Raw genomic sequence first — 12008 nt, 5'->3', positions numbered from 1 at the left:
CCCGGCTTTCCTGGGAACCCAGAGGACCTGGAGGTCAGGGGGAAAGTGTTACCAGTGTTGTCTAGATCCCTGGGATTTCCACCTCCAAAATAGAGACTGCAAAGGCCCTTCCACCCCCCCCCCCGGCCCCCACACATCTCAGAGAGGCAGGTGTCACTCACGAAGTCCCCTGGGGAGCAGGAGACGACACCGAGCATGGATCCAGTGGCTGGAAAAAGAGCTTCATGTCTCTACCAAATGGGCACATGGTCTTACCTCCCAGGCTGCGGGAGACGAGAATTCACGCTGGTGAGGCCTCTGCTGCAGCCGAACCAAGTTGGGACCCTTCTCGGGGGGGGGGGGGCAGGGCAGGGTGTCCACTGCTCATGCTGGGGCGGGAACACTTCAAATGTCTGAGGGCCGGCTCCGGCCCCAAACGCCCCTCCTGACCTCTGCTGGGGTCACTCTTGCCGGTTCACACTCACAAGCCTCAGATCAAACTCAGCAACCCCCTCCTCCAAACGGGCGTCCCCATCATCTGGATCGACGCCGTCCCGTCCCCTCCTCCCCAGAGTTGAGAGTGACAAGCACAGCAGCCCAGGCAGCCAGCAAAGCCCTCGGAGCTGAGCCGCGCACTCTGCCTGAGGGCAGTGGGCCTGCTGTCAGCGTTCTAGCACATTCCATCCTCGCGGTGACCCTGAGAGGCAGCTGGCGAGAAGTCCTAATGAGGAAGCGGGGCCTGGCCTGCCGGCCTCCGGAGGAGGTGAGAAGGAAGGACCGTCTGTCACAGGGCCGCCAAAGCCTCCCGGCTTCCTGGGGGATGCATCAGAACGGTGGCCGTCCTTAGCCTTCTCAAGGACAGAATGGCCAGGGAGCCCCCCCACCCCCCCCCCCCGCCCGCTGCTGGCGATCCCCGTTTGCTCCTTTATCAGACCCATTTTGTCTGTTCCCTGCCGGGTCCCCTCGTCCGACACCCGCACCGGTGAGTGAGCAGTGTTCTCTACAAGAGAACTAACATGGCACGCTGTCCCGTTTTACAGAGGAGGAAACTGAGGCACAGCGGGTTCAAATGACTTGGAGTCACACAGCCATGAAGTGGCAGGGGGAGGACGGAACCGGGCAGCTGGCCTCGGGCGGCCTCCTCGCGTGCCCTGCCCGCTCCCGGGGCCGGGGGGCTCTGTCTTGCCCTTCTCTGCTGCGCTGCCCCCCATCTTGGTCCCTCACGGGCCTGCCGCAGAGGCTTCTCCCTCTCAATCCACCCTTGCAAGCTCACGATCACCCCAATTGCAGAAAACCAGCAAATTACCTTGTTGGGTCTCCTTCCTTCTCAGGAAATCCTGGGTCCCCACGCTGACCTATGTGTGGCCGCCCTGGGCTCCCAAAGGTCCCCGGCCGGGTCTCGCCTCCCAGCCTTTGCCCACACACGTTCCCTCCATTCAGCCCACCCTCGCCCCGAGAGCTACCGCCTCCAGGAAGCCACCCTGACTGCTCCAGTTATCACGGTGTCTGCGTCACCCAGCCCCGGGAGGGCTTGTTGTGAGCCAAGCCCAGTGCCCTGGGGACCAGTCTGTTCCTGTCCCCGCCGAGGGCGGCAGCTCTTTTGGCCGGGCGTCCTTCCATGGAGCTTCTTGTGCCCTGACTGGAGACTCCCTGGCCAAACAGAAGGTTCTAGGCACGGGTCAAGCTCCGGCCTCGGGCTCCCACTCCCGCGGGGGCTGCAGGCCACCCCATCAGAAACCCCTGTGCTGCTTGTTGAAAACACAGATTCTCGGGCCCCACCCCCGACCTACAGACTCATATTCATTTTCTCTAGCGGGGGCCCAGGAATCTGCATTCAACCGACTTCCCAATGTCCTAAAACACGCAGACGTTTGCCAACAACTTCCCTTCCCTTTACAAATCACACTGTGGCTTTCTAGGAGATCTGCTCCTCACAGAGTCCGTTCAGCTTAACACAGTCGCCAGGGAGGCTCGGTCAACAACTGGGCTGGAAAGGAAGAACATGAGCTCTGCCCTTGAGGGGTTCTGTCCAACTTGAGACGTGCAGTGTGTTATCAGAGAGCCGGGGGGACAAGAAAATGGAGAGGGATAACGAGTTCTTAGAGGAGGCAATGTCCCAGCTGGGTTTTAACGTGGGTGCAGGAGTTTTCCACGGAGATGAGGGTCAGGGGAACACCACAGGCCACTGCCTTAAAGACGGAACAGTGAGAAAACCAAACAAGATGGGGGTGGAATGAACGCCGGGGATTGAGGACTGGCCGGTAGGCTAGAGGTCAGGGCGGGTCCTCTGTAGGCACCAGGAGGCCACGAGTTCTCTCTACACCCTGCAGACACCCCGTGTTGGGTCCGGGCCACCGGTGCTCAGAGAAGACAGACAGGTGCCAGACGGTGTCAACTCTGAGGCCACAGAGACAGGGGGCTGGTGGAGAGGACCATGTGGGCGGAGACTTGAGCCCTCACCCCCGTATCACTCTGCGTGGTTGAGGGAGGTGCCATGGGATCCTGGGTAGCACCGGCATGCGTGGCCAAGCCCTGGTGGCTGGTGTGGCCAACACAAGCTGGCCCATCCTGGATTCCAGATGGGGGCAGGTCTACACCCGGAGTGGGGGGAGGCCTGTGGTCAGGACAGGGCCCTTTGCTGGCTCGACACTGCCACCTGCCTGCCAGCCTCAGTACTGCAGCCCAAGTACCGAGCTGAAGCCTGGAGGGGCGGCCGTGAGGCCCGCTGCCGCTGTGGGGGGAGGGGGGCACGCAGAACATTCCGGAGGCTAGACAGTCACAACCGCACACTCACATCTTGACTCAGGGCGCAGGCTTGCAGGATAGACAGGGAGACGCACAGGGCCGGGGAGGCTCGTGGGCAGTGTCCCCTGCGCACTCTGACCCCTCCTCCACCCCTACCCGCCACCCCTAAATCATGGGACCTCCCAGGTACACACCCCGAGGAGGTGGGGTGCTGGCCACCAGGGAAACTGGGCACCACTCACGTGGAGGTTGGGCAGGGGACAGCACTTGCTGCGGCCAGCGTACCCGTGTCTGGCCCAAGTCCTGTGGGGGCCCCTCCGATGTGCTGAACGGGGACAGCTGGTGTGGGACAGGACCACCCCCCCCGCCCCCCCAACTGGGCCCGCGGCCATCCTTGCTGGCAAGGCCCCATCAGAGTCCTGGAAGCCGGTTCCAAACTGCATAAACACCATCCCCTTGGCCAGACACGGCGGCCTGTTCACAAGTCCGCTGGGCCAGGGTGGCCCCTCTCTGGGTATTCGAGGGGTGTCCGTCCCTGGACGGGCCAAGGGGCCGGCAGCCCCGGGCCGGGAAGCTGAGGGACGGGGACAGGGTGGGTTCCAGGACCACGACACCCAGGCTCGGCACGAGGGGCACCCGGGGGCCCACGGCACACACCCACACACGTGCCAGGCACACAGACAGGATGCTGGGCAGCGAGGACCCCTGAGTGCCCTTCCAGAGTCAGGCGCCCGGCCCGACGGGGCAGACGAGGTGCTGCGGAGAGGGGCGGGGGAGGGGCCCCCGCGAGGCTGCCCCCAGCATCCGCCACGGCGACGGATCGCAGCCTTTCCAGAACTCGGGCTGTGTTCGCGACGCACACAGGAAGCCAGAGCGGGGACGCTCTGACCAAAACCACAAGCAGCGGCCCGGCAGCCGTTTCCGGACCCGAGAGGCCGAGGGCTGTCTCCCTTGTGCCTCGCATCGAAGACGGCGGTGACGACAAAGGCCCCGTGTCCTCACGACCCCCGGCGGGAGTGGCCGCAAGCGTATTTAGCAAGGGACACCCGGCGACGGTCATCGGGACGCGCCCTGTGACCCCTCCCCAGGCGTGCACGCTCCTCACCTTCCCCCACGTGTACGGACGCCCTCACGGTGACATTCTCGCACGGATGGAGCTATTCACCTGCCAAGGGGACGGGCCTGGTGACTTCAGGGGGGATGTGTCTTTGCCCCTCCGGGGTCACACTCACACTGTCCCCCCAAGCCCCCAGTTCGCCTGCCCCGTGGCCGTGCAGTCCGAGGCAGAGAAGAAGCCTTCGTCGCTCGAGTATAATTCGCTTTTTAATGAGAACAACGTGTGTAAATGACAGAATGCCACCGCCGTGCGCAGATGGCGGTCACAGAACACCCATCAAATTCCTTCTGCCCAAGGAAGGGCGGGGGGGAGGACGAAGGGGCGCCCGCGAGCTGCCAGCCCCCGGCCCCCTCAGGCCCGCGGACGATGGGGTCACCGATGGCGGCCTGCACACGCCTCCTGAACGGTAAGCAGAGATGGAAAAGCACAGCAGCAATAATACTGGGTCAAGTCCTTCCTCGCGTAAAACATCTGAACTAATTCATCAAAGGTATCAAAAATATACCCTGTAAACCAATACATCATGTACACCTGCCTTTCCTTCCCACCGCCGCGGCAACCATGTGTGAGAACAAACGGTCCGGTCCCTCCGAGCCTCCGCTCGCCCCAGACCCCACCTGGCCCTCTCGCCCGCCCATCTGGCCTCACTGGGTCGGCGGCAGTCTCGCTGACCGGGAACGAGAGCGCCGGGGGCTGGACGGCGCCTGTGTCCGTCTGTCCAGAGCGATAAGCGGAATGGGGACGGAGGGAGGGTGCTGCTAGCTCAGTTTAGACTTTGGTTCCAAATGCGTTAAGGGGGGAGGCAGTGGCATGGGAGGTGCGTGGTCATCCTGCTTTGGGTCCCTGGCCGCCCCGGCTGCGTGCGTGTGGCCGCCACACGCCGCCGCGCCCCCTCCCTGGCCCCTCCCCTCCCGAGCACCAGGTAAACATCCCCTGAGTAAGGTCACTGCACAGGGCCAGCCCGGGGCGGGAGTCGTAGTTAAGGCTTGAGACAGGCAAGGATGCCGGCTCTGGACGGACGGACGGACAGGCGCGCAGGCAGACTCAGGGGCTCCTTCCTCGGTGGGGGGGGGTCGGCAGCGGCCCCCTCCTTGCCCGGCTGCTCTGGCCGCTGGCTGGGCCCCGGCACCGCCCCCCAGCCCGTTCTGACGGTCACTCGCTGTCGGAGAGCGTCTCGTACTGTGAGCAGAGCAGCGGCTTGGGCTCCTCATCCCAGGTGTGGTGGGGACCGGCAAGGGGCCCGCTGCCCGCGGGGAGGCCGGGCGGGGGTGGGGAGGCCATGGCACCCGCCTGCAGCCGCATGATCAGGGGGTTGTAGGGAAACGGTGTGGAACCTGCCGGAAAGACCAGGAGAGACGACCAGGAGGCCCCCTGTGAGCTGGGCACTGCCCGTGGGCCCACCTGCCGACCACGCTGGGACACGTCTGGCCACTGTCCCGGTGTCACTCCCGCGAGTGGCTCAAAGCTGCCCACCTCTCCCCACCGACACCACTTCCCCCCCACCGTGCCCGGGGCCAGCTGTCGCCGGGACGGGGAGGGGCCTCCTTGCTGTTCCCGTGCCCTCGCCCCTCGGGTCTGTCCTCTTGCAGGCGCTTTCCACCTAGAACCTTCCAGGGGCTCCTTGTGCCCGTGAAGAAAACCCAGCTTCCCGCAACCTGCCAAGCCCATGGGATCGGCCTTCTCCACTCACTCCCCGAACCTTCCCTCCTCTCTGGTCAGGGCCAGAGGCCAGACCACGCACTCTGCACACAGTAGGTGCTCAGGCTGCTGGCCAGGCCCAGTGCAGATGCTCCCCCCGACCCCACCCAGGGGACCTGCGCACTGTGCTGGGGACAGCGACAGGCCCGCCCAAGCACCGCGCCCTGCCGCCCACCTGCGGACGAGGGCCGGTCCTCCCACACGCGGTTGGTGAGTGGGGTCCGGCGGTTGCAGTCCCCCTCCGAATGCACCGAGGAGACGGAGGGCGGCCGGTCCCCGGACGCCAGGCCCGGGGCCGGGGACTTGGCTTTGCGGCTGCTGGGTCTGCCAGAGACTTTGGCCTTCCCGCCACCACCTGCAGGAGAACACACGGGAAGGGGCCACGTTGGACTGTGCAGACGACACTCACAGGGCGGGGGGCAAAGGGGGGGGGGGGTTGGGCGGGGGTGGGGGTGGGGCCGGGGCAGGGGTGGGTGAGGCCCTGGACGCCTGCCTCCCAGGCCCCCACAGAGGAGAGAACAGCAGCTCAGCCCTGCTGAGAAGCCAAGGTCGACCAGATGGACAGACCCAGAACCGACTAGGGAAGTGAGCTGAACTACTTTCAAAGCCCCCTCGGGCCGCCCTGAGGCCCACCCACCCACCCAGGGGCTGATACCCCGAACACGAAGCCTCAGGCCTCTGACTTGCCCCTGACCATTGCCCCAGGGCCGTACCAGGGCCGGGAAGGCTGTAGACCTTCCACAGAGAAGCCAGGACCCCAGAGGCCAGGCCTGGGCCCCCATTAAATCCAGAATCTTCCTGGGACCAGACTGTCCAGGTCAGACAAACGGGCCTGAGGTCTCCTTGCACAGTCCTCGTTCAGATATGCAGAGTGTTGCTCAGGGACATGGGGCAGATGGGGAGCTGGCCCCTGTGCTCTCCCTGACTCATCTGAGTTTGGGGCTGGCACACAGACACCGGTCTCCTCCCCCTCAGGTCCCAGGCCAGCCAGGGACACACACGGTGGCCCCAGCAGATGCGGAGCCAATGGGCCTGGCTGCCAAGAGCCCAGGGGTCCCCTTGACCCACACAGAGGCGGGTCCTCGCTCTAGCCTGATCTCCCCAGGAGACGCAAAGCTGGGCCCGGACGTGGGCCTCCCGGGGACCCGTGTCCAGCAGGGGAACAAGGCAGGGCAGGGCTCGGACAGCAGGGCGTGTTTTTAGAAAAGCAGCAGCTCCTTCAGCCCCAGTGGGCAAGGGGGTGGGGGGGCTGGGGCTGTGCCCGCCCAGCCTGGGATTAGCCGACTCCAGAACCACATCAAACACACACAAAAATACAGTCACAAGCTCCAAAGCTGGATGGGGTTGGTCAGAGGAACGCGGAGGCGCGAGATTAATGACACCGGGAGGGGGACGGATGGGGCGGGTGGGGCTGGAGGACCGAGGCGGGGGAGGCCTGCAGACCTGGCGAGGTGAGTGTGTGTTCGCTCCGTCCGTCAGCAGCGGTTATGGGCATAGCAGCGGGCAGGCTGGCACTGGCATTCAGAGGGTTAAAAGCATTGGCGCTGAGCGGGGGCTCCTCCCACTGATCATATTTACCCATGAGCGCCTTTCTAATAATGGCCTCCAGCCCCATGTTGGTGCTGGCATGTTCCTGCACCGCCTGGCTTCTGCAGGTCATAAGGCCTGGGAGAGAGACACACACACACAGGGGCCAGGAGGGGCCAGGGGGACAACGGAGAGAGGGGGAGAGAAGCGGAGAGAGGGAGAGAGGGAGGAGAAGAGAGAATACACAGTGAGCACATTTCGCCAAAGCAACACGTTTATTGCCCTATCCCCCCCCTTATTTTCCTGCAGTGGTGATCGGGGGCAGGCGGCTCCCTCGGACTCGGGCCCCGGGGGTGGGGGGGTTGGGAGGCGAGATGACCACCCCCCCCAGTTTCTCCTACCCTGTCCTCTGGGAAATCGGAAGCCCCTTCTGCCCCCCGAATCCCAGCTGGGCCTGCATCTTTTTAAAAATTCCAAGTGGCTTGGGAGTGAGAGTGAGTGTGTGTGTGTGTGTGTGTGTGTGTGTGTGTGTGTGTGTTTACTGCCAGCAGAAATCGGAGGGACGCCCCATCTGGGGACACACAGCTGGGAAACCAGGGCAAGCCAGAGCCTGGTCCTGGGTGTGAGGGGTCTGCTCGGGGTGCCCGGGGCCGGCAGGGGCTGAGGAAGAGACTCTAGCAGGGAAGGTGACCCCCGCGAGGCCTGGGACCCTCAGCCCCCCACCGCCCGCCCTCCCCTCTCCCCACACTGGGCCTAGCTCTCCACCCCCCCCACCCCTCCCTGCCTGGGAGCCACGAGGAGAGAGAGGTGCAGAGACGGACGGTGAGGTGGGGAGGCAGCCATGCAGTTACGTGCGTGCGGGGGACAGGGCAGAGCTGGAGACAAATGCACGACCGCCCCCAGCCCGGCCACCTGCTCACAAAGCGGTCGAATCAACAGACCGGTCCCAGACAGGCCCCTGCAGATGCCCACCGCTCGGCCACGTGAATTAAGTAAGCCTGTTTTCATCCACCAGGTATCCTGCCCCTTTCTCATCTTTCTTGTGAATCATTCCGGGGCCTTTCACAAGCCGGGGGCTTGTGTCTCTTCCTCAGCATCTCTGTTAAGCCAGCAAAGCTCAAGCCCCCCCCCCCCCGCCTGCTGGCCTTGGGCACTGTCTGCATGGATTTCAAAACTTCCACTCTGGTGGACCGTGTGAATACCAAGTGGCCAGGGGACGAGTCTTTCCGACCCCCAGCTCATCAGCCAACTTCCCTGATGGCTTCTGTGAGGCTGGGAGGGACACAGAGGCTTTTAAAAATGTCTGAGGCGCCTGGGCGGCTCGGTCGGTTCAGCGTCCGACTCCGGCTCAGGTCATGATCTCGCGGTTCGTGGGTTCGAGCCCTGCGTCGGGCTCTGTGCGGACAGCTCAGAGCCTGGAGCCTGCTTCGGATTCTGCATCTCCCTCTCTCTCTCTCTCTCTCTCTCTGTCCTTCCCTCACTTGGGTTCTCTCCTCTTTCTCTCTCTCTCTCAAAAGTAAATAAACATTAACAATTGTTTTTAAATAAAAATCACACTTCTGCGTAGCAACTGTTTGCTCCCTACGTTTTCTTTTTCTTTTCTTCCTTTCTGCTTCAAACTTGTTCACAGCCAGGGACACCCTCTCCACCTTTTTAGCTGCGTCTTGGCCACATTTTCCTCAGCACTTCAAAAAAAAAAAAAAAAAAAAAGAGGTGGAAAAAAAGCCACGTTCTCCAAGAAAGAGCAGGATTTCCAGCAGGGGTGAGCAATCACAGATGTTCCCGAGCCTTCCACCCAGGGCCACGGGTCCCCGATCTGATGGTGCCAGGCAGACAGGAAGCCTGACCATCTCCAGTTACGAAGGCAAAGTCTGATGCAGGGGCTGAGCAGCAGAGACCGGGGTCTGGGGAAATTTTTGTGTGTGGACTAAGTGCTTAAAAAAAAAAAAGCCGAATCGAATTTACGTAGAAGTCTTAGCTTTGCTGCACCACTGCATGGATTTCTGCATGTACATACACGCCTACGCATCTAGTGCCTGTGTCACGATTTGCAATGTTCCGGAAACATTCATTTCTAACCATATCGTTGGTTCGACCGAACCGTCTCCTGCCTGTTGTCCGAGGCTCAGCGAAGCCCCCTGTGTCTAGTCTCTGGGTAGACGGGCGAGCCCCCCACTTGGAGGCCCTGATGACCTCCAGTGAGGATGAAATGCTGGTCTTTCGCTCACCACGTTCCCAGGGTTCGAGGCCCCCGATGGCCCCAGGGAAGGCCCCCCATCTCCCCTCTGCTCCTCTGGCCTCAGGCTCGCACAGAGCCCAGAGGCCACAGCCCCGCAAACACCCCCGGCACCTCCAAACCCCCTAGACAGGGTCCTGCCCGTGGAGGCGCCAGTCCCCAGTGGGCTCTGGGCTCAGTCTCCTCTCACCGGACTTTCGAAGCCGATTCCACAAAGCCCCGCCACGAAGCAGTGGAAACACACACTGCAGCCCCCACCAGGGGCTGGGGATCCGACCCCGGGGGCCCCCCAGCCACAAACCATCAAAGCGGGCTGGAGTTTCAAACACGCGTGTGAGTTTTCACCCATCTCTGTCACCCGTCTTCGTTGTTCCCTCAGCTCCCCGGGGGGTTCGAATTTCTGAGTGAAGCCGATGCTCTCTCTCGGAGAACGCTCAGGCGGACCCTGAGCGAGCCTGGGCGCACCGAGCGCACGCCCACTCCCCGTCACACTCCAGTCTCCCCCCCCCCCCCCGAGGCCCCGGCAGGGACTGGTGCTTCCACGCGGCTGTGCGCCCCTAATCCTGAAATCAACACACCAGGGGGCCTTGCGGTGTAACTCCAGTGTCGACTCCCTGCAAAGCCTCGCCTTCCGTGTGAGCCTGTACCCCCACCGCCGGTTTGCGGAGTCCAGAGGGAGGGACACAGCTGAACTCAGAGAGGCCCTCCGTCACCGTGACTGTGGCTGGGGCGAGGGCCCCAGCGGCCTCCGAGGCTGCGCCCGCTCCCTGAGTCCCCTCCCAGGTCCCGCACGCCCAGCCCAACCTCCCCAGCGCGCAGCCATGACGGGGGGTGGCGGAGAGAGCAGGGAGGGGGCCGGTGGCCGTGTAGCCCGGGCCGGACGCTTACCTGCTCCGGTGATGGCGGGCATGTTGAAGATCTCCGTCCCGGGCTGGCCGATATCTGGAGAGGCAGGCGACAAGATGGGTAAGCCCTGCGGGCCTACGGGTCCGAGGAACGCCCCCGCCCCCGCACGGTCCCCTGTCTCGTGCAGGCAAGGCGCACTCTGCGGGAGCTTGTTCAATGTACACAGGGTCAGCAGGTCTGGAGGCTGCAATTCTAACCAGCATTGTGCTAAGGGGCGGAGGCTAAGTTAGGATTCACTTCCGGTAACCGCGTAAGTGGGGAGGAAAAAAATCACAAACACGGTGAGTGCTGTGAACAGGGGACACACAGGGCCCTGGGGTGGGTAAGACCCCAATCCCTGGTTCCCAGTAGGGGCTCCGCACAGACCCGCCCATCTGAGTATTCGCCGAATGCCGGCCGTCCCCAGGCACTGTTCTGTCCCGGCGGGCACCCGAGGCAGAGACGGAGACCGCCGGGCTCCCTGAATGCGCGGGGAAGGGCCAGTGGGGGAGCCGGGCAAGTACCCCGTGGGTTTCTAGCACCGTGCTGGCTCCCAGCCCCAAGGGGGCCCCTGGTTCCCAGGGCAGTGGGCTCGCCGCTTACTGTATTCTGGCTCGTTCCGGTTGTGGGTGTTCAGCTTCTTGTTGATCTCCTGCTTCTTCGATTTGACCATGGCGGAGTTGCTCTCGGTCAGTTTGCTGAAGAAGGCCGGCGGCTGGCTGCTGTTGCCTGGAGATTTAGAGCCCATTCTGCTGCGAGGATCAGAGAACCTAGGTCAGTTTGTTCAGTGTGGAGCTTGCATACCTTTGACGATGGGGCGCTTACTACCTGACCTGCCTTAGAAATTCAGAACCGAGCCTCTCCTACCCCATACCTACATCTTTCATCTCTTAGGGACCACGGCTCCTGGAATCTTCTCTGTAGTTCACCTATTCCTGGGCTCAGGGTGTCTCTGGAGAGCCCCAGCTGCTCTGGTGGGCCATCCCTGACTACCTGCAACAGCCCCTGGAAAAACTAGACAGGTGCTCAGACCACATCCTTCCCAAGACCCAGGGACCTGGCTTTCTTCTCTGTCTCCACCCCCCCCGATTGGTGCAGCACATTTAGCTCATGGTTTCTCAGGTCCGCTAGCAGCAGGGGCCTGGCCTGAGCCAGGAGGTGCAGTCCACAGCACAAGAAGCTGCCGTGGACGCCCCTCCAGCCGTTAACCCCTGCTCTGCAGGTCTGAGATCTCTCAGCCACACACAAAGGCCCAGTGGAGCCCCAAGTGCACCGCGGTGGGCCAAGGCCACGAGTGGGCCAGAGGCTGAGTCATGAGCACCCTGGGGGCGGAGTGGGGTGCCACGGAGGTACCTGGGCTCTGCCTGGTCCCCGTCCCGGTACAGCAGCGGGTACATGGCGCTTCGGGGATGCCCAGGCTCTGCCATGCCCTCGGGTGGGGACACGGGCTCGATGGCATCCTCACTGCTGCCCAGGGCGGACGTCTTGCTGGGCTCTGGAGACCTGAGCAGAGAGAGGGTCTGTGGTCCGAGTTCGGCGCTCTCTCCCCCGCAGTGACGTGGGGGACGTGTCCCTCTCCCGCCCCCTCCCAGCTCTGCCCTCCCCTGAGTCTTTCTGCACGGGCTGGAGAGCCACTGTGTTGGGCGCTGCGGGCCACTTGTGGGCTCTGCTGTGTTTCTTCCTTCACAACCTCTTACAAACGTAAAACCACCTGTAGCTCATGGGTTGTGGGCTGGATTTGGCCCACGGGCGGTAGTCGGTTGACCCCTGCCGCAGCGCACGCCCGATGCCCCACTGTCCCCCAGAGATGTCCTTCCCGCC

The 12008-nt window shown here is 63.2% G+C and overlaps 1 protein-coding gene across 17 annotated transcripts in view; it reads right to left on the bottom strand.

Annotated features, from left to right (window-relative positions):
* Positions 1-3979: 3979 nt before the first annotated feature.
* NCOR2 (nuclear receptor corepressor 2) overlaps positions 3980-12008 on the bottom strand; it is a 181336-nt gene continuing 173307 nt past the window's right edge. For 6 of the 17 annotated variants that reach the window (XM_042962540.1, XM_042962541.1, XM_042962546.1 and 3 more), the window contains 6 exons: positions 11541-11690; positions 10791-10939; positions 10191-10244; positions 6983-7204; positions 5715-5894; positions 3983-5175 (listed from right to left, as the gene is read on the bottom strand). In XM_042962540.1, coding sequence (XP_042818474.1) covers positions 4994-5175; positions 5715-5894; positions 6983-7204; positions 10191-10244; positions 10791-10939; positions 11541-11690 — 937 coding nt within the window. In that variant the 3' untranslated portion in view covers positions 3983-4993. Of the gene's footprint in view, positions 5176-5714; positions 5895-6982; positions 7205-10190; positions 10245-10790; positions 10940-11540; positions 11691-12008 lie in introns of all 17 variants that reach the window. The other 11 variants (XM_042962536.1, XM_042962538.1, XM_042962537.1 and 8 more) reach the window with 8 other exon arrangements.

This window comes from Panthera tigris, chromosome D3, assembly GCF_018350195.1.
Source record: "Panthera tigris isolate Pti1 chromosome D3, P.tigris_Pti1_mat1.1, whole genome shotgun sequence".
Taxonomy (NCBI): domain Eukaryota; kingdom Metazoa; phylum Chordata; class Mammalia; order Carnivora; family Felidae; genus Panthera; species Panthera tigris.
This window is presented reverse-complemented; position numbering and strand designations above follow the sequence as displayed.